Source organism: Lepidochelys kempii, chromosome 20 (genome assembly GCF_965140285.1).
Source record: "Lepidochelys kempii isolate rLepKem1 chromosome 20, rLepKem1.hap1, whole genome shotgun sequence".
Classification (NCBI taxonomy): domain Eukaryota; kingdom Metazoa; phylum Chordata; order Testudines; family Cheloniidae; genus Lepidochelys; species Lepidochelys kempii.
Window position 1 is genome coordinate 3,810,327 of NC_136399.1, and position 22,641 is coordinate 3,832,967.

Here is a 22,641-nt window from a genome sequence, read left to right on the forward strand (position 1 = left end):
CGATGCTCGGGAACTGCTCCCCATGAAGCCAGGCAGGACTCTGGGGAAGTCTCCTCTCTGAGCAGCCTGTCTGCAGGACACACAGCTCACCCGGCTCCACCTTCCTGGGTCTGACCTCGGAGCATTCAGCCTCCTCTGCCCCTCCCTGCGCTTCCCACAGCGAGTCCGCTCAGGCGGGGTCCTGGGGGGCCCAGAGGGTCCTGCCCCCAACTCCGCAGTCAGACGGGACTCTCAGCCAGCCAGTAAAACAGACGTTTATTAAACAACAGGAACATGGTCTAACACAGAGCTTGCAGGTGCAGAGAACAGGACCCCTCAGCTGGGTCCATTTTGGGGGGGCAGTGAGCCAGACAACCACGTCTGCCCTTCGCTCCATGTCCCAGCCAGCCCCAAACTGAAACTCTCTCCAGCCCCCCCTCCTCTGGGCTTTGTCCTTTTCCCAGCCAGGAGGTCACTGGATTCTTTTGTTCTCCAGCCCTTTAGCTCTCACCTCGCAGGGGGGAAGGGCCCAGGCCATCAGTGGCCAGGAAACAGGGTGTCGGCCATTCTCTGTGTCCAGACCCCTGCACACACCTGCCCTCTAGGGCGCTGCAATGATCATACACCCTTACCCCACCCCCTAGAGACTTGAGAACTGCCTAGGGGAAACTGAGGCACCCCCACACTATTCAGAAGAAACATTAAGAACAGTCCCACTTCGTCACATCTCTCCCCCCTTCGATATTGAACTGAGCGAGGTCACTTTAGCCAGTGATTTGGGGAAGTTCAAAGCCACCAATGTTCCCATGAATGCCCCAGCATCTCTCCCGTTCCTTGGTAGGAGTTACACCAGGCCCTTCCAGTGTCACGCCCTCCCTTAGGTTGGGGGTGGTCGATAGCACTCACACGCCGCATGTGGGAAGGTTTATGCGGCCCGTGCCCTTTGGCCACCCCCAAAACCCCGGGGGGTCAAACTGCGATTGGGTCTTCTCCCCAACAAGCTGGCCAAACACAGCCACTTGTTTATAGGACTGTTTAACTTTCTTAACTGCTTTCACTCCATCTGAGACCTTCTCAAAGCTATCCACACTGGATCCTTCAACAGGAAAGTCAGTGGATCCATTCACAACAGAAAATTTCTGGCTGTTAGGACCTGAAACTTTCTTGATTAAATCACTTTCACACCCTTCAGTGGCAGTAAACTGCTTGCAAAGACTCCATGAGGATTCCTTTCCCGAGGGCTTTTCTATGCAACAATTCACCCCTCAGAGAAATTCTGCTCTTACCCTCTTTACCTAGGGCTTGCTCTAGAGGAACACTTTCCTGAGCAACAACAGACTCTTTCTGGGTCTCACTCAAATCCAGAATTACCTCTGGCCCATCCGGCGGATTCCTATACAATCCCCTTTCAGGAAAACTGACAGACTTCCTAGATAGAAGGTCAGAAGCCTTCTCCTTCCCTTTGCCACACACAAGTTCAGGAATCTTTTCCTTCTTGCTACAGGTTTCCACACCCTCAGTCGGTAACACAATCACATCACCTTCATGCTCTCCTTGTGCCCTGGCTAGGATCTCACCCTGATTGGACAGAGTTGTGACACCCTTTCCCAACCACACACTAGCTACGGGCAAAATACAAGCACCAGAATTGTCTGGTCTCTGGGATTTTGCATAGACACTAACTGGATGCAACCTAGTTACAGGGCCATTCTCCCGAGCAGACACAAACTTTGGATCCTTCCCTTCCTGGGCTTTAGCTGAATCCAGAACCAACTCTGAGGCAACTGCATGACCCTCAACCATCACAGGCTGAAAGGCCCCTTCTGTCTGCTCCACGGACAAAGAAGAGCCGGACACACTTTCTCCTTTCCCAGACACCCAGCTTGGGATCTCATTCCCCTTGTCCCAGCACACAAGGCTGGTCACAGACAACTGCTTGGAGACCAGGGTAGCTCCCTCCATAGGCAAGTCAATACCCCTGACAGACACAGGCACGTTTCCTTCCCTGTCACACTTCTCCACCCAGCTTAACAAGTAAGGTCCAGGGACACTCATCTTCCACCCTCCTCGCCTTCCCACCCTGCTGACTAGACACAGCCGTCAGCTCACAAGGCTGCCTAGGCTCATCCAAACTTTCCTTACCAAGCACCTTGCCACTCCCCACAGATCCCCTGCCCTGCCTGTGTCTCCCCCCACTCAGCTGGGGTCTCAGCTCCCACTGTGCTCAGCACTGCCCTTGCTGTCCCAGAGGGGGTAGGCAGCGAGCTCGCTGCTTTCCTCACTGCAACAGAGCCAGCGTGAACCCCCTGAGCCCCCTCTCCGGTGTGCAAGGGGGCGGGGAGCATCTCTCTGTCCCACCCAGCCCCAGGGCTCTGGTTACAGGCAGGCGGGTAGCCTGAGCCTAGCAGCTCCCCGCCCTGCCAGCCAGGTCATCTGCATTTTCACTGACCATTTCCCTCTCCCCCGATTGGTTCCCTGGATTCAAATTCAAACCCTCGGCCATTACAGGAGCAGGGCCTGGATCCTGTTCCAAAGAGAAACAGTCACCCCACAACAGGGTCTCACAGCTGGTATCCTGGAGAACCCCAATGACCAGCCAGCCCCACCCCTCCTGGGTCTGCACAGGGATCTGGGCTATAGGCAGGGCGAGGGGCTTCATCCCTGGGACCCTCAAACAGCTCACACAGCCCCTCAGCATCTGAGGCTGCACCACCCAGGGCCTGACAACCGTTCTCTCTGTCTCAGGATCTCGCCACCCCAGGAATGTCTCCCCATTGACCGTCACCTTCCACACAGACATATAGGTTGGGGTCAGGAGTGGGAGCCTGTCCACCTCCCCACCCATCTGGCTGACGGAGTCTATGGCCTTGGGACCCAGCAAGGGAGCTAGACACCGGGGCTTTTCCGCAGGGTCCCCCTGGTTCAGATCGCCAGCCTGCTCAAAGGCAGTGAGGTGGCATCCACATCCCCCCCTCCTTAACCAGGGGCAGCAATTTAGTCTCGAGGTTCCCTGCGGAACTGGCCCCCCGGGATCTATCCCCACTCACCCCGGGGAGGTCCCCTAGGCCTCTCCGCTCCCCCACCGCCAGTTCATGCTGCTGCTGCTTCTGCAGCTCTTTCTCGGGCTCTCGCTGTCTCTCACGGTCCTCTCGCTCTCTGGGACTCAGCTCCAATCCCGTCCGTCTCGGATCCCCTGATGGGGAACCCGATCGTGAAGACCCTCGTCTGGTCGGGGACAGGAGTCTTGGGGGTGCCTGGCTCCCACTCCAGCTGCTCCCAGATCCTGCTCTAGCCCCATTTGGGGGCAGGAATCTGCTCCTTAGAGCGGTCATCCTCCTCCGCTGCACGATTAACTCTGCTTTGGTGAACTTTCCAACGCTCAACCCTCTCTTTCTGCACAGGGTTACAATGTCCTTCTTAAGGAGACGGTGACAGGCCGTCACTCCGCTCTTCCCAAGTTGTTGTGGACTCACAGGCCTGTGCGCTCTCAGCTCCCCACGGTTTCCAGGGAGAACCCCTCGTGTGCCAGCCCTTCTCGAGGTCACCACCTCTTTGCCAGGGTCAAGCTGCAGACTCCTCCACCCCTGGGACCGCTCGCTGCAATCCCCCGGGGGACCCTGTTACTGCAAAAGTCCTTCTCTCTGGTCACACACTCCCAGGGGTTAACCGCCCCCTGAAACCGTCTCTCTCTGAATCTTCAGCAGCACGCCTGGTCCCCGTCAATCCCCCTTCGTTTTACTGATCCCAAGTCACTTACTGCAGGAAGTGCCATCCATGGGGTGCAGTACATCCCACCCCTGCCACCAGTTGTCACGGGGGCCCTGGGCAATGCTCTGACCTGCTCCTCACGAAGCCAGGCAGGTCTCTGGGGAAGTCTCCTTTCTGTGATCAGACTGTCTGCAGGACACACAGCTCACCCGGCTTCCACCTTCCTGGGTCTGACCCCAGAGCCTTCAGCATCCTCTGCCCCTCCGTGCGCTTCCCCAGCGAGTCCGCCCAGGTGGGGTCCTGGGGGGGCCAGAGGGTCCTGCCCCCCCAACTTTGCAGCCAGACGGGACTCTCAGCCAGCCAGTAAAACAGAAGGTTTATTAGACGACAGGAACATGGTCTAAAGCAGACCTTGTAGGTGCAGAGAACAGGACCCCTCAGCTCGGTCCACTCTGGGGGGCAGTGAGCCAGACAACCACGTCTGCCCTTCACTCATCATCCCCAGCCAGCCCCAAACTGAAACTCTCTCCAGCCCCCCCCCCCCTCTGGGCTTTGTCCCTTTCCCGGGCCAGGAGGTCACCGGATTCTTTTGTTCTCCAACCCTTTAGCTCTCACCTTGCAGGGGGGAAGGGCCAGGTCATCAGTGGCCAGGAAACAGGGTGTCGGCCATTCTCTGTGTCCAGACCCCTGCACACACCTGCCCTCTCGGGCTCTGCAACGATCATACCCCCTTATCCCACCCCCTAGAGACTTGAGAACTGCCTAGGGGAAACTGAGGCACCCCCACACTATTCAGAAGAAACATTAAGAACAGTCCCACTTCGTCACACCCCCTCCCCCGCAGCAAATCACAGCATAGAGACTGGGAGGCTCCCTGGGCCGATGGCCATTTACTGCCCGGCCCCGGGCTCGTGAGTCCAGACAGATGGTGCCCTGGGTACGCACAGACCCGGCAGGGCAGGGGCTCCGATCCGGCCCCAGGGCGGGGCACAGGCTGGCTCAGGGGGGTGGGGAATGGGGCAAGGGGCCTTTCCCCGCTCGGGGACGCCGGCTCCCATGCAGGGTCTCCATGGTCCGACGCCTGGGGGTGAGACGGGGCCATTCTCCTTGGCTGCGCTGAGCCCAGTGTGGGCCAGGCGGCGGTCCTGATCCTGGGCAGGGGTTCGGGGCCCGGGCCCCAGGCCCCAGGCCCGGCCAGGGGCTCAGTTGACGCCGGGGGCTGGGAAGATGTGCTGGAACTCGGAGAGCAGCAGTTCCACGGCCTGGTTCTGGTGGACCATGTCCACGGCCATGCTGGCCAGCTCCTTCTCGGGACGCAGCAGCGTGGGGCCGAAGACGATGCCGATGTTCTGCCGGGTCATGCGGTTCACTTCGGCGTACTCCATCACCCTGGGGGGCGGCAGAGAGGGGCCTCAATCCCACCCCACAGCCCCCTGTGTCTGCCAAGGCCCCACAATCCCACCCCACAGCCCCCCACGGCCACTGGGGCCCTCCAATCCCGCCCCGCAGCCCCCTGTGTCTGCCAGGCCCCTCAATCCCGACCCATGGCCACCGGGGCCCCTCAGTCCCGACCCACAGCTCCCCATGGCCACTGGGGCCCTCCAATCCTGACCCGCAGTGCCCCGTGTCTGCCAGGGCCCCCCAATCCCAACCCAGAGCCCCTGGGACCTTCCAATCCCGACCCGCAGCCCCCCATGTCTGCCAGGGCTCCCCAATCCTGACCCACAGACCCCCATGGCCACTTGGTCCCCCAATCCCGACCCGCAGCCCCCCATGTCTGCCGGGCCCCTCAATCCTGACCCACGGCCACCGGGGCCCCTCAATCCCAACCCACAGCCCTCCACGGCCACTGTGGCCCTCCAATCCCGAACTGGGGCCCCCAATCCCTATCCACAGCCTCCATGGCCGCCGTGGCCCCTCAATCCTGACCCACGGACCCCCCCCGGCCACTGGAGCCCCTCAATCCTGAACCCACTGCCCCCCACCAGCCACTGGTACCCCCCAATCCCCACCCGCAGTCCCCCATGTTTGCTGGGGCCCCTCAATCCTGACCCACTGCCCCCCATATCTGCTGGAACCCTCCAATCCTGACCCGCTGCCCCCCATGCCCGCCGGGGCCCCCCAGTCCCGACCCTCTGCCCCTCATGTCCACCGGTTTCCTTCAACCCCGACCCGCTTCCCTCCACGGCTGCTGGGGCCCCTCAATCCCAACCTGCAGGCCCTGGCTCTGCTCCCCACCCTGGGGATATTTGACCCCCCCGGATTTCCCAGCCCCCCACTTACTTGCGGAGGTGGGCCAGGATGTAGCGCAGGGTGGCGTAGTTAGGTGGGGGCAGGCTCTGGACCAGTTCGGCCAGGCGCAGCACCCGCTCGGCGCCGGCCGGGAGCTCTGTGGGGAGAAGCGACGTGGCTCTGCAGCTGGACGAGATGGGGGCACGGGGGCCCCAGGGCTGCCCCCACCCCGGAGTCTGTGGGCGCTGGGCACAGGGGAAGCCCCGCAGGGGGGGCTGGGCACAGGGGAAGCCCCGCGGGGGGGAGGGGCTGAGCACAGAGGAAACCCAGCGATGGGGCTGGGCACAGGGGAAGCCCCGCAGGAAGGGGCTGGGCACAGGGGAAACCCTGCGGGGGGGAGGGGCTGGGCACAGGGGAAACCCCGCGGGGGGGAGGGCTGGGGGGGGGGGTGGCAGGTCCTTACTGACGGCAGCCACGAAGGCGTCGAAGAGGGCGAAGGGCACCAGGGGCTCGGGCAACTCGCGGAAGAAGAGCTTGAGGGCGCCGGTCACCACGTGGACGTCGTCCCACTCGGGGTCCGCCAGGCTCAGCCGCTCCTCTGGGGGACACGGGTGGGTCAGCCCTGGGGGGTGCAGCGTGGGGGGGCACCACGAGGGGTGCAGGGCCGGGCCCGGCTGAGCTGGAGAGACCGAGCCAGCCCCATGGGTAGCACGCGCCCAGAGTGTGAAATATGGGGGCCACTGCACCCCCCCACCCACTGCACCCCTAGGTCATGGACACCCCCAGGTCCCCCTCACACACGGGCACCCCCATGTCGAAAGCCCCCTGCCCCCTGAGCACAGCGTGACCCGCTGGCAATGCCAGGCACCCCACAGGAGGAGGGGACACGTGCATGGTGCCCACCCGGCCCGGCTCTACCTTGGCACGGCTGCTCCGGGAAGACATAGCGCCCATCCGAGGTCACTGCCCGCTCTGCAAAAGAACACGCCCATCACGACCCCGCCCTGGCTGGCAGCCCCACGGGCCGAGGTTATGGGGAGGTGGGGCACTGCAGCCCCAGGGCAAAGGCCAAGGGCCATGGTGAGGGGCGGTCACCTCCCTGCAGGGAGCAGCTTCTAGGGCAGCTGCCCACCCCCCACCCCGGCCCCGGGCTCAGACGCTCACCCCGGTCGACGGCAAAACGCAGCTTCTGGATCACGGCCAGGTTCCCACTCACCCGGTAGATCCCGTCCGCATCGAGGCCTGCTGGGGCCAGGGAGGGAGGGGTGAGACCCTGCTTGGGGCAGTTATGACCCCCCCACCCCCACGGAACCCCGTGTGCCCCCCGCCTGCTCCCCGCCCCTGCTCACAGCTCTGGGTGCTCCCCACCCACCCCTCAGACCCTGTTCAGGGCTCCATGTGGCGCCCCACGTGCCCCTGCTCAGAGCTCCGTATGCCCCCTGCCCCCCCCCCAGAGCTCCCTCCGGGTACTCCTCACCCAGCCCCCAAACGCTGTTTGGAGCCCCATGTGTCCCCTGCCCCCTCATCTCGCTCAGAGCTCCGTGTGCCCCCCCGCCTACAACTCCGTTTGGAGCGGGCGTGCCTACCCCAGGCCCTGCTCGGAGCCCCGTGTTCCCCCCCACCTGCCCCAGGTCCCGCTTGGAGGTCTCATGGGGGAGCATGCCTGCCCCCTGTCTGAGGTCTCTTCCCCCTCCCCAGGTGCTGGTGGCGCTGGCTGGGCATTGGGACACCCCGCATGGGAGGCCCGTGCAGAAAGACACCCCCGAATGGCTCTGTCCCAGGGAGGGAGGGGCTCCACGCTGGGGGGGCCTGGCATGCCAGGCACCTGCCCGCGGGGCTCCTACCTCTCTTCTCCACAGCCTCAACGCAGAGCCGGACAAAGCGGGGCACTGTGTCTTTCTCCCGCTGGCACAGGGCGTCCAGCCGGCAGCCAAAGACCTGGTCTGGAGAGAGGACAGGGGTGGGCGCCAGGCTGGATCAAGGGCCCTCAGGGGGGCAGAAACAGCCGGGGGGGGCCTGCTCTCACCTCAAGGGCTGCCCAGCCCGTCCCTTTGCCCCACCAGGGCTGTGGGCAGAGCTGCAATCCCAGCAGCTGGCCACTGGGGGTGCTGGGGGCACCAAGTTTGGGGGGGGTGAAAAGGGGAGGCTGGGGGTCCAGAGCTCCAGGGTCCAGCGGGGGAGGGAGGCCGGGCTGAGTGTGGGGAGGGGCAGTTTTTACAAATATGCAGATTGCCTTATTAAATAATTTGCATCTAATGTCCCCTAAGGCCATGCAATCCTGTATCAACAGGAGTGGTACATAGCATACGGGGTCCCCACCTTGATTGAGCCCCTTCTTCTGCGACTTCTGCCATGGTGGGAGAGCAGGGGGTGGGTTACAGAGGGGCTGGGGGAGATGAGGAGCAGGGGGTGGGGGGGTTGTGGGGGTGCAGGGGATGGGGGAGATGGGGTGGAGGTATGGAGCAGGGGGTGGGGAAGGGGTACTGGGGATGGAGTGTGGGGAGTTGTGACAAAGTGGGACTGTTCTTAATGATCCCTCTGAATACCGTAGGGGTGCCTCAGTTTCCCCCATGCATTTCTTAAGTCTCTAGATGGTGGGATAAGGGGGTGTGATTGTTGCAGAGCAAAGGGCCAAGGTCCATAAATGGCGACACTCTGTCTCCTGGCAACTGATGGCCTGGGCCCTTCCCCCCTGCAAGGTGAGAGCTGAAGGGTGGGAGAACAAAGGAATCCGGTGACCTCCTGGCCCAGGAAAGGGACAAAGCCCAGAGGAGGGGGGGCTGGAGAGAGTTTCAGTTTGGGGGCCGGCTGGGACACGGAGTGAAGGGGAGTGAAGGGCAGACGTGGTTGTCTGGCTCACTGCCCCCCAAAATGGACCCGGCTGAGGGGTCTGGTTCTCTGCACCTACAAGCTCTGCTTTAGGCCATGTTCCTGTCATCTAATAAACCTTCTGTTTTACTGGCTGGCTGAGAGTCCCGTCTGACTGCGGAGTCGGGGGGCAGGACCCTCTGGCTTCCCCAGGACCCCACCTGAGCGGACTCGCTGTGGGAAGCGCAGGGAGGGGCAGAGAAGGCTGAATGCTCCGAGGTCAGACCCAGGAAGGTGGAGCAGGGGGAGCTGTGTGTCCTGCAGACAGGCTGCTCCTGGAGAGGAGACTTCCCCAGAGTCCTGCCTGGCTTCATGGGGAGCAGTCCCAGAGCATCGCCCAGGGACTCCGTGACAGGGGTGCAGGGAATGGGGTACAGGGAGATGGGGGGCAGGGGGTGCAATGGGGGAGGGGGTCTCCACCTCCGATGAGCCCCTTCTGCAGGCTCTGCAGCGGTGGGTCAGGGGGTGCAGGGGGAATGGGGGACAGGGAGCAGGGGGGATAGTAGGCAGGTGGATGGAGGAGATGGGGTGGAGGTACGGAGCAGGGGAAGGGGTACAGGGGAGGGGGTGCAGGGAATTATGGGGTGATGGGATACAGGGGGGTGGGGGGCAGGGGGTCCCCACCTCGGATGAGCCCCTTCTCCTGCAGGCTCTGCAGCGGGGGGCGTTTGACGATGAAGCGCCGGAGTTTGCTCTTGACCCGCTTCCTCTCGGTGCTGTCCGGGCGGCAGGTGGCACCTGGAGGGGGGCAGAGGGGGGTGAAGCAGCCAACGAGCCCCCCAGGCCCGTCGCCCCTCCCCGCGCCAAGGCCAGCCCCCTCCCCCCCTGCGGCCGGCGGGCACCTACCGGAGGATTTCCAGCTGTCCTTTGGCCTCAGCCCCTCGTCCTCCTCGTCCCCGCTCAGCTCCCCCAGCTCAGAGCTGCCGGCCCGGCGCAGCACGTAGCCCGGCTCGTCCAGGGGGTTCTCCCGGTCCTGGGGCGCAGGGGGACACGTCAGGCAGGGGAGCAGCCAACGGGGGGGGGGGCAATGCGACGGGGGATGGGAACCACTCCCAGCCACACAAGGGGATGGAGGGGGAGGGGCAGTGTGCTGGGCATTCCCCACATTCGGGGCAACCCAGGGCTGGGACAGCAGGTCGGGCCAGAGGGGCAGAGCCCAGGGCTGGGCTGGCAGGGGCTGCGGGTCGGGAGTGAGGGGCACCAGCAGAGCTGGGCGGGGGGAGCCCCGGGCTGGGCTAGCAGGGGCTGTGGGTCGGGAGTGAGGGGCACCGGCAGAGCTGGGGGGGCAGAGCCCAGGGGCTGCAGGTCGGGAGTGAGGGGCACTGGCAAAGCAGGGGGGAGGTCAGCAGGGGGCAACTCCTTTATCCCCTCCTGTCTCCAGGTTTCCCATGGGTGGGGGCCCCCAATACCGAGGCCTGGGCCGCGTTAACCCTTTGCCCGCTGGCACTCACCAGCCTACGGATGACGCCCTTGATAGTCTGGTGCCACTCCTGGATCTCGGCCTCGCTGTCCGACTGCAGCAGGAACTCGTTGCCAGTCACTGTGCGGAGCTGCCGGGGGGACATGGGCAGGTCAGGGGGCCAGGCAGGGGCAGGCCCCCGTGCCCCCCCCCCCCACAAGGCCCCCTGTGGGGAGAGGGGGCTGGTCTAGAGGCAGGTCAGGGGCCAGGCAGGGATGCCCAGACTCTGCAGGGCCTGGGGGGGGCATCTGGCGCCTGGGGGGACAAGAAGCCACCCCCCATGGGCAGTTGAGGAGAGCATCTCCCAGGCTGCTCTGGGGACAGGGACCGTGGGGTGCAGGGGTCCAGGAGCCCCGGAGCTCAGCGGTGGGGCCAGGGTGGGACACTGGGTGCCGGGGGAGGTTCTGGGTCCCTGGGGGGGAGTGTTGCTGGGTCCCTGGGGTGGTTGCTGGGTCCCTGGGGGGGCATTGCAGGGTACCAGGGGAGGTTCTGGGTCCCTGGGGGGGGTGTGGCTGGGAGCCGGGAGGGTTCTGGATCCCTGGGGGGGTTCTGAGTCCCTGGGGGGGCATTGCAGGGTACCAGAGAAGGTTCTGGGTCCCTGGGGGGGGGGGACATTGAAGGGTGCCAGGGAAGGTTCTGGGTCCCTGGGGGGTGTTGCTGGGAGCCGGGGGGGTTCTGGGTCCCTGGGAGGGTGTGGCTGGGAGCTGGGGGGGTTCTGGGTCCCTGGGGGCGTGGCTGGGAGCTGGGGGGGCATTGCAGGGTGCCAGGGGAGGTTCTGGGTCCCTGGGAGGCGTGGCTGGGACCCAGGGGGGGTTGCTGGGTCCCTGGGGGGGCATTGAAGGGTGCCAGGGAAGGTTCTGGGACCCTGGGGGGCGTTGCTGGGAGCTGGGGGGGGTTCTGGGTCCTTGGGGGGGCGTGGCTGGGAGCCGGGGCTCCCCCCACACTCACGTGGATGACGTTCTTCTTGCTGGACATGTCTCGTGCCCGTTCCAGCACCGCGCCCCGCAGGTCCACGCTGCTCTCAGGCCTGCTGCTGGCGGGTCTCTGGGGGGCGAGGGGAGGGGGCGTCAGGGCCGCAGCCACGGGCATTGCTCAGCCATGGGGTTGCTGGGGGGGGCCCTGGGCCTTGAGTACCCCCTGGGCTGCAGCGTGGGCTCGCACAGGCGGGGCCTGGGGGGCAGTGCGGTCCCTCCCCAGGCAGCTCCCATCTCCTGGGGTCTGGGACAGGTGTGACACCCCCCCGTCCCCACTCACCCCCCCCCAGCCCCCCACTCACCCAGCTGGTGTGGGCCGGGCCCTTGAGATCCTTGTAGAAGACGAGGCTGTTCCCAGCCAGCACCACCCAGGAGATGCCCCAGCTCTTCCTGCCAGAGAGAGGGGGCTGAGCCCAGCTGGGACAGCCCCCAAGAGCCCCCCCGCCCCTTGCTGCCCTGGAACTTCCCACCCCCCAGGAGCCCCAGCTCCCCCCCGCCATGCCCTGAACTCCCCCTTCCTTGGGCTCCGAGGTTCAGCTGAGAAAGGCCCCTTTGTCCCTTCATGCCCAGGACGTCCCTTGTCCAAACCCCTGGGCTGTGAGAGGCCGAGCGGCTCCCCGCGCCCCGCCGGAGAGGGGGAGCCACGGCGAGGCCCCCGCCACAGGGACCCCACCTCCTGTCTCCCCCCCGCCGCCTCTCCCCGCCACAGGGATTCCCCCTCCTGCCCCCCTGGGTGCCTCCCCCCACCACAGGGACCCCCCCTCCTGCCACCCCAGGATGCCTCCCCCTGCCACAGAGACCCCCCCCTCCTGTCTCCCCCAGGACTCCTCCCCCCACCACAGGGACCCCCCCTTCTGCCCCCTAGGATGCCTCCTCCCGCCACAGGGACCCCCCCCTGCCCTCTAGGATGCCTCCCCCCACCACAGGGACCCCCCTCCTGCCTCCCCAGGACATCTCCCCCCCACCACAGGGACCCCCCATCTCCCCCAGGATGTCTCCCCCCACCACAGGGATCCCCCCTCCTGCCCCCCAGGATGCCTGACACTTGCTGCAGGGACCTCCCCCACCACCACCACGTACCTGAGTTTCCGGCCCCCCTCTGCAATCTTGGTTTTGTTCAGCTGCCCAGCCTTCTCCACCTCCTGCCGTGGGGAGAGTTGTCAGCCCCCCGACCCCTCACAGCCCCTGCCCCCCACAACCCCCCCACCCCCCACAGCCCCTGACCCCCACTCCCTCCCTCTCCTCCACAGCCCCCTGCTCAACCCCACCCCTCACCCCCCACAGCCCTGTCCCCCACTCCCTCCCCCAGACCTGCCCAGGCCAGTACCCCCTGGCCTGAACCACACGGTGGGGGACCCAGGCTGCAGCCAGCTCTTGGGAATCGAATCCGTTTGGGGGTGACCAAGGGGATGGGGGGCAGGGCCCATTCACACACACCCCGGCCTTGGGAGCTGCTGGCTGGGAGTTTCCTGTGCAGTCAGCACATGGGGGCCCAGGGGAGCAGGAGGGGGCTGGGGATTAACTCACATGGGGTAAGTCAGAGGGGTGAGGGGGGCAGCCCCCGGGGGAAGTGGTGGGGGGACCGGTCCCCACCCAGTCCTCAAAGCTGGGCTGGGAGCGATTCCTGCGGTGAGACACCTGCAGAAAGAGTGAGAGAGCAGGGGAGATGGGTCACTGCCTCCCAACTCCCTGCCCCCCCACCCAGCCCCCCAACACCCTGCCCCCACCTACCGGCCCCCCAACTCCCTGCCCCCCCACCCAGCCCCCCAATACCCTGGCCCCCAACAACCAGCCCCCCACACCCTGCCTCCCTACCCTTCCCCCAACAACCAGCCCCCACAACCTTCCCCCCACCATGCCCCCCAATACCCCCCACTCTGCCCCCCACCATGCCTCCTGAATACCTTGCCCCCCACACCCTGCCCTGAATACTCTGCCCCCCAACATCCTGCCTCCTGAAAGAGGATGCGGGATTTGCATGGGGCTCCCCCCCCCGAATGCTAACCCATGCCCTAAACACACTGTCTCCCTGAGACAGAACATGGGGCTGCTGCCCCAGACAGCCTCCTGCCCCCCCCAGAGCCAAGGACCCACCCCCCATGCACCCTGCGGCCCCAGAGACAGAACAGTCCAGACACCCTTCTCCTGACAAGCGGCCCCCGAAGACGTGGCCCGAGGACCAGCCCTGCCACCAACACACCAACCCCAGAGAAACAACTCAGGCGCTGCCCCTAGCCCCCCCCCACGGCCCCGGCCCCCTGCGGGCATCTCACCTTGGGCACACGGGATTCCGGCAAGATCATGGATTTGGTGTAGCCGAGCCGGCCGGCCTGGACGCCGTCCCCGCCCTGCGTCAGCGTCTCCCCCGGGTCGGCGGCTGCCGGGGGCTCGGGGCTCAGAGCCTCCACGGGGAGCAAACTCTGCAGGGGAGAGGGGAGCGAGTCAGGGAGTGCCCCCCAACCCACAGCATGGTGATGCCCCTCACTCCCGAACCGCAGCCCCCTGCTAGCCCAGCCCTGCCCCCCACCAGCTCTGCCGGGGCCCCTCCTGACCTGCACTGCTCCTGGTACTGTGTTCCTGGGACACTGTCGTAGCAGGAGACTCCTGGGTTTTGCCCACGGCCCACCCAGCTCCCTCCCCTCCCTGGCGTGCTTCATTAGAGCAATTAGTGCTCAGCTATCTCAGGCACCTGGCGGGCAGCCCGGGTGCTTGGCTAAGCCAGGCCAGGGCACAGGAGGCCGGGCAGTACACCAGTCCAGGGGGACAATGGGGCAGCCCACCCCCACCGTCTCCCTACCATCTCCCGGTGGCGCCGTGGAGGTTTCCAAGACTTGTCGCCCGTCTCCCGGTTGTAGAAGTAGCTGCGGCCGGTGCTGGAGTCGAGGTGGCGCTCCCAGGTGTCCAGCACCTGCAGCGGGGGGCCGCTGGGGTTGGGGGGCTCCCCCCGCACCTGCTTTATCTCCTCCAGGTTGCAGTAAATCGGGGGCTCCTCCATGGTGGCTCCAGAGGGTGGACCCTGCAGGGCATGAGGCGGGGGGCACTGGTTACTATCAAGGCTGCTGCCCCCAGGGGCTACAGGAAACCCCACTCCAATGTCAGAGTTGGGGGTGCACAGTCAGAGAGAATCCAGCCTGCTTGGGGGCAGAGGGTCCAAAGTTCCTCACAGAGCCCCAAGGAGGGGCTGTGGGTCGGGAGCGAGGGGCACCGGCAGAGTTGGGGGGCCAGAGGGAGCCTGGCAACTGGTAGCAGGGCCCCCCCCTCTGGAAGGATCAGCTGGAGGTGCTGGGACAGACCAGGTGACCCTGCTGGCTCGGAAAAGAGACAAAGCCCGGGGGGAAGGGGTGTCGGGGGGGTGGGCAGCTGGAAGGGGTCTGTCTCCTTGGTTGGGACATGGGGGGAGGGCCCTGGGCTCTGGCTCCCCCCCACCCGATGCACTTTGCTGAGACTCCCTGGTAGGTGCTAACCAGCTCCGTCTTACGCTGGGTCCCAGGCGACTAACAACCCGTCTGCGTCGCCCGCTGGCTGGGAGTCACTGCCGGCTGCGGGTGGGGGGCAGGGCCCTTGGGCGGGGTGTCAGGCTCCCCCGGGGGGGACTCGCTGCAGGGAGCTCACGGGGTGACTGAGCCGGCTCCTTGCCCGGGGGGAGTGAGCCCCGAGGGGAGACCCCTCCCCAGAGTCCTGGCCAGCTTCATCCAGAGCAGGTGCTGAGCACCGGGCCTGGGACCCCGCGACACATGGTCCCGCCCAGCCCCCCGCCCTCCCCCGGCTCTGGGCGAAGCCGAGAAACTCTTGCTTAGGCAAGGTTTGGAACGGTTTCCCCAGAGCGGCTTGGAACAATGCCAGGGGCGCTGAGCCGCCCGTCAGCTGGTGCCCCCGGCTCCCTGCCCCCTCCTGAGCCCCCGGCTCCCTACCCCTTGCTGTGCCTGCTCCACCCTGCCACTTCCTGTGCCCCCCACTGTCCCCACCCCCATACCCCAGGCCCCCTCGTCCCTGCTCAGCCCCTCTGCCCCCTATCCTGTGCCTCTCTGCACCCGGTTCCCTCCCCGCAGTGCCCTTCCTCCCGCCCCATGACCATCTCCTCTCCCTCCTGCCCCCCCGCTGCCCGCCCTCCCCCAAGTCCCACGCGGACACTCACCCCTTGCTGCTGCTGCTCAGCCCGTCAGTCCGCCCCCCCCCTTCCCGGGGGGGCAGCTGAGCACTCAGCCCCTGCCCCCAGCAGTAGCTGGGCCTGTAGCTCTTGGGGAGCTGAGCCTGAAGTGTTGCTCCAGGCCGCAACCCATGGGGCAGCCCCTCCCACAGCTCACCCCACATCCTGCGGGTTAGCACAGCCCCTGCACCTACACTTCCCTCCCTGTGGTCAGAGAGAGGAAGAAAGAGGAAGGCGGGTGGGTGGGATGGGGGAGGCTCCTACATGAACCCAAGGCCAGGGCCAGGCACCAGGGAGCCCAGGGCTGGGCTAGCAAGGGGCTGGGGGTCGGGAGTGAGGGGCCCCTGCAGAGGTGGAGGAGTAGCGCTGGGATAGCAGGGGGCTGCCCACGTGCTGTGGGACTTCTCCAGCCCTGCCCCGTCTGCTCTGGGTGGGTGATGTGGAGAAGGGAGGGGCAGGGCGGGGGAGCCAGATGCATATGCCCCACCCTTGCCCCTCCCCCAGGAGGCCATACTTACCCCAGGGGGGCTGGCCCCCTGCCGCACCGGCTCCGGGCACCGCTCCTGCTGGCATCTGGGGACGGGCGCGTCACTGCCGGGGCTCTGGGCCAGGCCGGTGGCGCTGACGCTCCTGCTGACGGGGTGGGCCAGGCCGAGCTGGGGGCCGGGGTCCCAGGCTGGCAGGCTCAGGCTGTGGCAGGAGTAGTGGCCAGGCGGGGCTGGGCAGCTGGACAGGTCCTGGAGGGATCGGTACCGTGGCTGCAGGCCTGACAAGGGGAGAGAGCAACTGGGTCAGAGCCCCTGTTGTGCTGGAGGGCAGCAGCGGGAGGGGAGGGCGCGTCTTGGCTTGTGAACAGCACCTGGGGCTGACAGAGGGTCCCCCACCGCTCAGCTGAGAGCCTAGATGCAGCCTCCCCACCCCCCAGCTCCAGGCATGATCCCACTGGCCCCCTGGCTTCACAGCTCATCCGACAGATACCTGCCCTAGCGCCCCGTCCTGAGCCCCCCTACCCCGCTCCCTGCAGCCCAGCGCCCCCCGCTGAGCCCCCCCCACTCCCTGCAGCCCAGCACCCCCTGCTGAGCCCCCCCACTCCCTGCAGCCCAACACCCGCTGCTGAGCCCCCACACCCGCTCCCTGCAGCCCAGCGCCCCCTTGTGACGAAGCGGGACTGTTCTTAATGTTTCCTCTGAATAATGTGGGGGTGCCTCATTTTCCCCTAGGCAGTTCTTAAGTATCTAGGGAGTGGGGTAAGGGTGTATGATCATTGCAGAGCCCTAGAGGGCAGGTGTGTGCAGGGGTCTGGACACAGAGAATGGCCGACACCCTGTTTCCTGGCAACTGATGGCCTGGGCCCTTCTCCCCTGCACGGTGAGAGCTAAAGGGTTGGAGAACAAAGGAATCCGGTGACCTCCTGGCTCGGGAAAGGGACAAAGTCCAGAGGAGGGGGGGCTGGAGAGAGTTTTCAGTTTGGGACTGGCTGGAGAAGGGCAGACGTGGTTGTCTGGCTCACTGCCCCCCAGAATGGACCCGGCTGAGGGGTCTTGTTCTCTGCACCTACAAGCTCTGTTTTAGACCATGTTTCTGTCGTCTAATAAACCTTCTGTTTTACTGGCTGGCTGAGAGTCCCGTCTGACTGCGGAGTTGGGGGGCAGGACCCTCTGGCCCCCCCGGGACCCCGCCTGAGTGGACTTGCTGTGGGAAGCGCACAGAGGGGCAGAGGACGCTGAATGCTCCGAGGTCAGACCCAGGAAGGTGGAGCCGGGTGAGCTGTGTGTCCTGAAGACAGGCTGCTCCCAGAGAGGAGACTTCCCCAGAGTCCTGCCTGGCTTTGTAGGGAGCAGACCCAGAGCATCGCCCAGAGACTCCGTGACACCCCTGCTGACCCCCCCCCACGTACTCCCTACAGCACAGTGCCCCTTAGCACCACCCTGGGGCACTGGTGTCAGCGCTGACTGCCAGGGGAGAGCCCCCTGCCCCACTCCATGTAGCACAGAGCCCCCCAGCGCCACACTGGGGCCAGCCCTGACTGCCAGGAGACAGCGACTCCTGCTGAACCCCCTGTGACAAAGCAGGAATTTTGTAACATTTCCATGAAGCCTGTGTGTGCCTCAGTTTCCCCCTGTGCTGCCCTGTTCCCCAAAGGGCTGTTTGCTCCCAGGGAAGGCAAAGAAGTGGAGATATGGGTGGCGCCCAGCTGGCCCGGCCTTAATCCCAGGAGCAGTTGAGAAGACAATGCCCATCCAATTACCCAGACACTGATACCTAGCAACAAAGGACAGAGATCTGGGTCCCGCCTGTCCGCAGTGGGGCTGAGCAGCAGCTCCAGAGAGAGGTGAGGTGGGGGAGAAGGGCTGGCTACTGGGGGGAGGGGGCTCTGAGCAAGGAGCTCGGGTGGACAGAGAGTCAGAGCTGGAACAAGGGGGTTCCCCACAGCCTGGCTGGGTGCTCGGCTGCCCAGAGCTTTCATCCCTCAGCGCTAGCCCAAGGCTTCCCGGGCCAGGTTCCAGGTGACATACACCTGGCTGCCTGGCCCCACTGTGCGAGCTCCCCTGCAGCTGCCGGGCGAGGGGTACCGAGCCCTCAGAGCGGACAAGTCGCCCTCAGGGGTCTGTCTCGCTGGCAGAGCTCCTGGCGGGGCACAGGGGGGCTGACGGCCAGGGGTCCTGTCTAAAGAGGCGGAGAAGCCGCGTGGGAGATCCTGGAAGGAGAGCGAGACCCCGAGGGGGTCTGGGTCCTCCCAGAGACCGGTCCAAAGCTGGGGCTGTAGCCCCGATCCTGTGGATCTGTGACACCCCCAGCCCGGTCCCTGCAGCCCATAACCCCTCGTGCCACGCTGGGAGGGGAGAGAGCCCCCTGCTGAGCCCTCACCCGGCTCCCTGCCAGACACTCACCTGGGGATGGGTGCTGCCCGGTGCCAGCAGCTGCGAGCAGCGTGGCGCTCAGCCACGGGCCACCCTCCACGCGAGGGCCCACCTCCGCCACGTAGGTGGCCGGCACAAAGATGGGCCGTGCCCTCCGGGGATCGCTGAGCCGCCGCACCTGCCACCAGTCCTCATTGGACTTGTGGAGCAGCTGGAAGCATTCGCCTTCAGCGATGGCCACCTGGCGCCCGTCCTCCGCCTCGTACTGGTAGTCGTAGAGGGCTCGCAGCGCCACGGCCGAGGGGGAGCCTGGCGAGGGGCTGGCCCGGCGCCAGGACCGGCCTTCCAGCCGCCACCGCCCTGACAGCATCTCAGCGAGGGGGAGAGCGGCTGGCCGCCCTGTGCGCGCCACGAGCCCAGCCCAGCCGGGGTCCAGCACCGTCATCTGGAAGGAGAAGGCAGGGACCAGGCTGAGACACGAGGCGTCGGCCCCAGTGGCACGGGGGAAGGGGGACCAGCTGGCTCGGGATGTGGGGAACGGGGGCTTTCCCCTCTGGGACGCACGGTGCTGGTGCGTGCCCAGGCGGCCTGGCCCGCTCCTCCCGCTGGCCCCAGACCTCCTTGCTTCAGGCCCGCTGCTGGACTGGCAGGGGCAGCCCCCATGGGGGCGCTGTGGAGACTGGGACATGGCTGCTTGCCCTGTCCCCCCAGAGAACATGTCCAAGCCAGGGCTCAGTGCCCTGGTAGCGGCCAGCGGGTTAGGCCACGTGGCTACAGGAAGCCCAGATGCTGCTACAACAGGAAGCCAGCCAGCTCTGCGGCTTTCCAGCCAGTGGCTCATCGCAGACGGCCACATACAGCTCAGGGTGACTGGCTCTGCCAAGGGCGGGGGAGGCAGGGCCTCCGCATGTCTCCCCTTCCCTGGCCAGGCAGCCTTGGGCAGAGGCCCCAGAGCCCAAACCAGCAACTGTATGGTGGAGACACTGCCCTGGGGATCCCCCCCATCCCCTGGGTAACTCCCACATTTCCCCCGGGGTGGGACATTGAGATTCAGATTCCCGTATGGGGGGCATCTTTCAGGCCCCTTCCTCCCCCCATCTGCCCCGGGGATGGAGGTGGAGCCGAGAACTGGCATGGCAAGGGGGCTCGGCCCATGGGTCCGTTCCACGTGCCCAGAGTCACGGGGCCTACACGGGGCTGGGCAGGGGAGGGGGCCAGCTGCTAGCTGAACTGAAGGAGAGGACGTGGCCAGGAGGGACTTCAGGCCCCGGGATGGGCTGGGCTGGAGGTGTTGGGGTGGCGCACAGGGACTCACCACCGCCAGGGTGCTGCCATGGGGCTGGCCTGCAGAACCTGGGGAGGAGAAGGAGAAAAGCAGGCACTGAAGGGTTAATGGTCTCCGGGCACCAGGGCGCTGAGCCGGGTGCATGTGTCACCAAGGGGCGAAGGCCGGGGCTGCGCTTACAAAGCTGGCATCCCTGCCAGCCCAGATGCTCAAAGCCCTGTCAGCAGGTCAGCCTCACCCCACTGACAGAGTGGGAACCTGGGGCACAGGGTGTGGGGGGATGCCTCCAAGGCAGAGTTACCAGCAGAGCCAGGGGTGGAATCCAGGAGTCCTGACGCCCAGCTCCCCCGCTCTAACCACTAGATCCCCCCTCCCCTCTCAGAGCTGGGGATGGAACCCAGGAGTCCTGGCTCCTGATTGCCCATTCTGCATGTGACCATGGGGAGGGGGAGCCAGATACAGCATGCCTGTTGGGGTCTCCAGCGGCGGGACTGTTGTTTGCTCTGCCCCGCACGGGACCAGTCCACGCCCTCCCCTGTGCAGCCAAGAACCAAGGTGCCAGTTGGTACCTTGGAGGAGAATTAAGGACTGGAGTGACTGGCCAGGGGCCGGGTGGGGGTATGTGTGTGTTCTTGGTGCCCGTCTCTGAGATGCTCTGGCTGGGTGGAGGAGCAGCTGGGGGGGATTCTCTGGTCTTGGAGTCAGGGACCCCGAAAAGGCAGCCACTGGCCCAGCCTCACTCCCCTCCCCCTCCCCCCCGCCCTCAAGGCAGCACAAAGGACCTGGTTTTAATTGTTTTCTTATAGTCACCCCCCCGCCGGCGCGCAGAGCACAGGTACCGCATTTCCGCTCGGTGACGGGCACCGGCTTCCTGTGAGCCGAGCTGCTGCGTGAGCAGAGTGAGTCTCTGTCTCCAGTGCCCTGGGGCGCAACCCCCGCTCAGCACAGATGGGAAGGAGGGAACTGGGGGGGGGGAGACCCATGTGGAATAAAACAGTCGTGAGAGGAGAGTCCCATTCCCTCTGACCCACCTCCCTGCGGGGGGGCCTCATCAGACTCCACCGCACCCCTAGGCCAAACCTCAATTTGACATGATGCAGCTAGCTCTGGGTGGTGCCCCTACATTGCAGGCAGCGATGAGGATTAACAGCCCTTCAAGCCTCTGCATCCCCCAGGCCCTCTTGCTTCTTTATCACTGATTCCAAAATATGCCATGCCCCCCCCACCGCTTGGCCAGGGGGCTATTCCCCAGAGACCCCTTCAATTGAGTCACTTTGGGGGAGTGCATCTGACAGCCAAGCCTCGGTCAATTACCCCCCTCCTCTGTTCAGTTCTGTCCCTTCCCCTCACCCCGAAGCTGCGTGTTCTGAAATGGACTCTCCTTGGCACATCGCCGGTTAAACAGGACCCTCGGCCCGCGCGCAAAACCCGAAAACGCAGCCCCTGCAGCTGAGGCGCTGAGCAAACAGCAGCCAAATCCAACGGGAGGTGCAGGGAGGCCTCGGACAATCAGAGACGCACCAAGTGAGAGGGAGGGAGGCTGCTGTGAGGATGGGATATAGGGCAATGATCCAGGAGATCAGGGTTCCTCTGCCGCTGACTCGCTGGTGACCTTGGGCAAGTCATTTCATCTACCCCGTGCCTCAGTTTCTCCATCTGGGAAATGGGGATCCGCGGCTCCCACAAACAACACACCTGGATTTTCCTCCTTCTCTCTCTTACCAAGTGCGAGCCCCCTCGTTTGCCGATGGGCGCTGGGTGTTGGGAAGCCTGGGGCCTCGTCCTAGGGCTGCCACTTCTGAGGTACAAAAACATGGGACAGGCGGGGTGATCCTGAGCCCCTAAAACTGGACAGCCGGCAGCGTGAGCCACGCAAGGACCCTTGCACATTTCCCAGACAGCTACCTCCAGAAATGGCCCCTCCTGGGAAAATCTGGACAGATGGCAGCTCTGCCTAGTCCACCCCTTTCGACCGTTCCCAGGAGTATAGAGTCCCACCTACCACCCCTCTGTTTTATTCTCCGTCCCTGCAGCCAGGACAGCTGGGGTTAGACTGGGTGGCTCCCCCAGATGTTGTTTTGAAAGCTGAATTTCCTTGCGGGCCAGGGGCGGTGTGGAGACAGACAACATGTGGTTTGAATCGCCTGCTCAGCACCTTTCCTCTTGCAAAGTTGTGCCTCTGACAACCTACAGTTGTGCGTGTCCCCAGCCCGGCAGTGGCCCTGTGTGGTTCCAGCCAGATGATGGCCGTGCGTGGCCCCAACCCGGCGGTGGCCGTGCGTGGCCCCAGCCCGGCAGTGGCCGTGCATGGTTCCAGACGGATGATGGCCATGTGTGGCCCCAGCCCGGCGGTGGCTCTCGGCACGTGTATGGGATGCCCAGGTAACAGTACCTGTGTTGCTTCAACAGGGGTTTTCTCACTGACGTATGCTCTAGGGGGGAGCCTTGCAGAGATGCCCCCCTCCCCATGTCTCTTTCTAGGGAGTCCCATGGCTCTGAGCAGCATCTCACAAGCACTTCAGCCCTAGCACGGCGGGCAGCCTGCGACTGGTGAGCCCCCCGCCAGCGCCAGGAGCTCGGGTACCTTCTCCCTGGCGAAGAGGCTGGGCAGAACAGTCCTTCCCCACCCCATTAGGCCCCTTACCTGGCCGCTCACTGTTCAGTCGCTCCCCACACCGGAGCAGGGACCTCCTGCAACTTTGCTGGCGGCTTCTCAGCAGCCGCTGCCAGAGGAGGAGGGTCCTGGGACAGCTCGGCCCACGTCAGCAGCTGCAGTCACACCTCCCCGGCCGGCCGTGTGACAGGCAGCCAGGGCTGGCCCTGGGCACAGAGCTTGGCTGTCTGCTGGGGGCACCAGGGCTCCTGGGTTCTATTCCTGGTTGTGGGCAGGAGCGGGACCTAGTGGATGAGAGCGGTGAGAGGGGCTGGGTGTCAGGACTCCTGGGTTCTTTTCCTGGTTGTGGGAGGGGAGCGGGACCTAGTGGATGAGAGCGGTGATTGGGGCTGGGTGTCAGGACTCCTGGGTTCTTTTCCTGGTTGTGGGAGGGGAGCGGGACCTAGTGGATGAGAGCGGTGAGAGGGGCTGGGTGTCAGGACTCCTGGGTTCTATTCCTGGTTGTGGGAGGGGA

General features: G+C 65.1%; 2 protein-coding genes across 2 annotated transcripts in view; both read right to left on the reverse strand.

Annotated features, from left to right (window-relative positions):
- The window catches only part of R3HDM2 (R3H domain containing 2), a 218,916-nt gene extending 213,836 nt beyond the window's left edge, over positions 1-5,080 (reverse strand). The window contains exon 1 of the mRNA XM_078849692.1: positions 5,076-5,080. The gene's annotated coding sequence lies outside the window, so the exon portion shown is untranslated. The remainder of the gene's footprint in view (positions 1-5,075) is intronic.
- On the reverse strand, positions 270-22,242 carry ARHGAP9 (Rho GTPase activating protein 9). The gene is made up of 20 exons (XM_078849693.1): positions 22,158-22,242; positions 21,209-21,311; positions 19,544-19,581; positions 18,259-18,673; positions 15,886-16,133; positions 14,018-14,236; positions 13,494-13,640; positions 12,748-12,858; positions 12,301-12,362; positions 11,523-11,610; positions 11,195-11,290; positions 10,239-10,337; positions 9,634-9,760; positions 9,412-9,525; positions 7,764-7,862; positions 7,084-7,161; positions 6,838-6,891; positions 6,383-6,517; positions 5,971-6,076; positions 270-5,076 (listed from the first exon to the last, which is right to left on the reverse strand). The coding sequence occupies exons 4-20, from the start codon at positions 18,671-18,673 to the stop codon at positions 4,890-4,892; spliced, it is 2,385 nt and encodes a 794-aa protein (XP_078705819.1). The 5' UTR covers positions 19,544-19,581; positions 21,209-21,311; positions 22,158-22,242; the 3' UTR covers positions 270-4,889.
- Positions 22,243-22,641: the final 399 nt, after the last annotated feature.

Excerpts from the sequence above, each read along its gene's own strand:
- ARHGAP9 (XM_078849693.1), bottom strand. The coding sequence starts at position 18,673 with ATGACGGTGCTGGACCCCGGCTGGGCTGGGCTCGTGGCGCGCACAGGG. Across the intron at positions 12,363-12,747 it reads ACCCCTCTGACTTACCCCAT|GAGGTGGAGAAGGCTGGGCA; the intron begins GTGAGTTAATCC and ends TCCCCACGGCAG. Across the intron at positions 9,761-10,238 it reads AGGGCGTCATCCGTAGGCTG|GACCGGGAGAACCCCCTGGA; the intron begins GTGAGTGCCAGC and ends CCTGCGCCCCAG.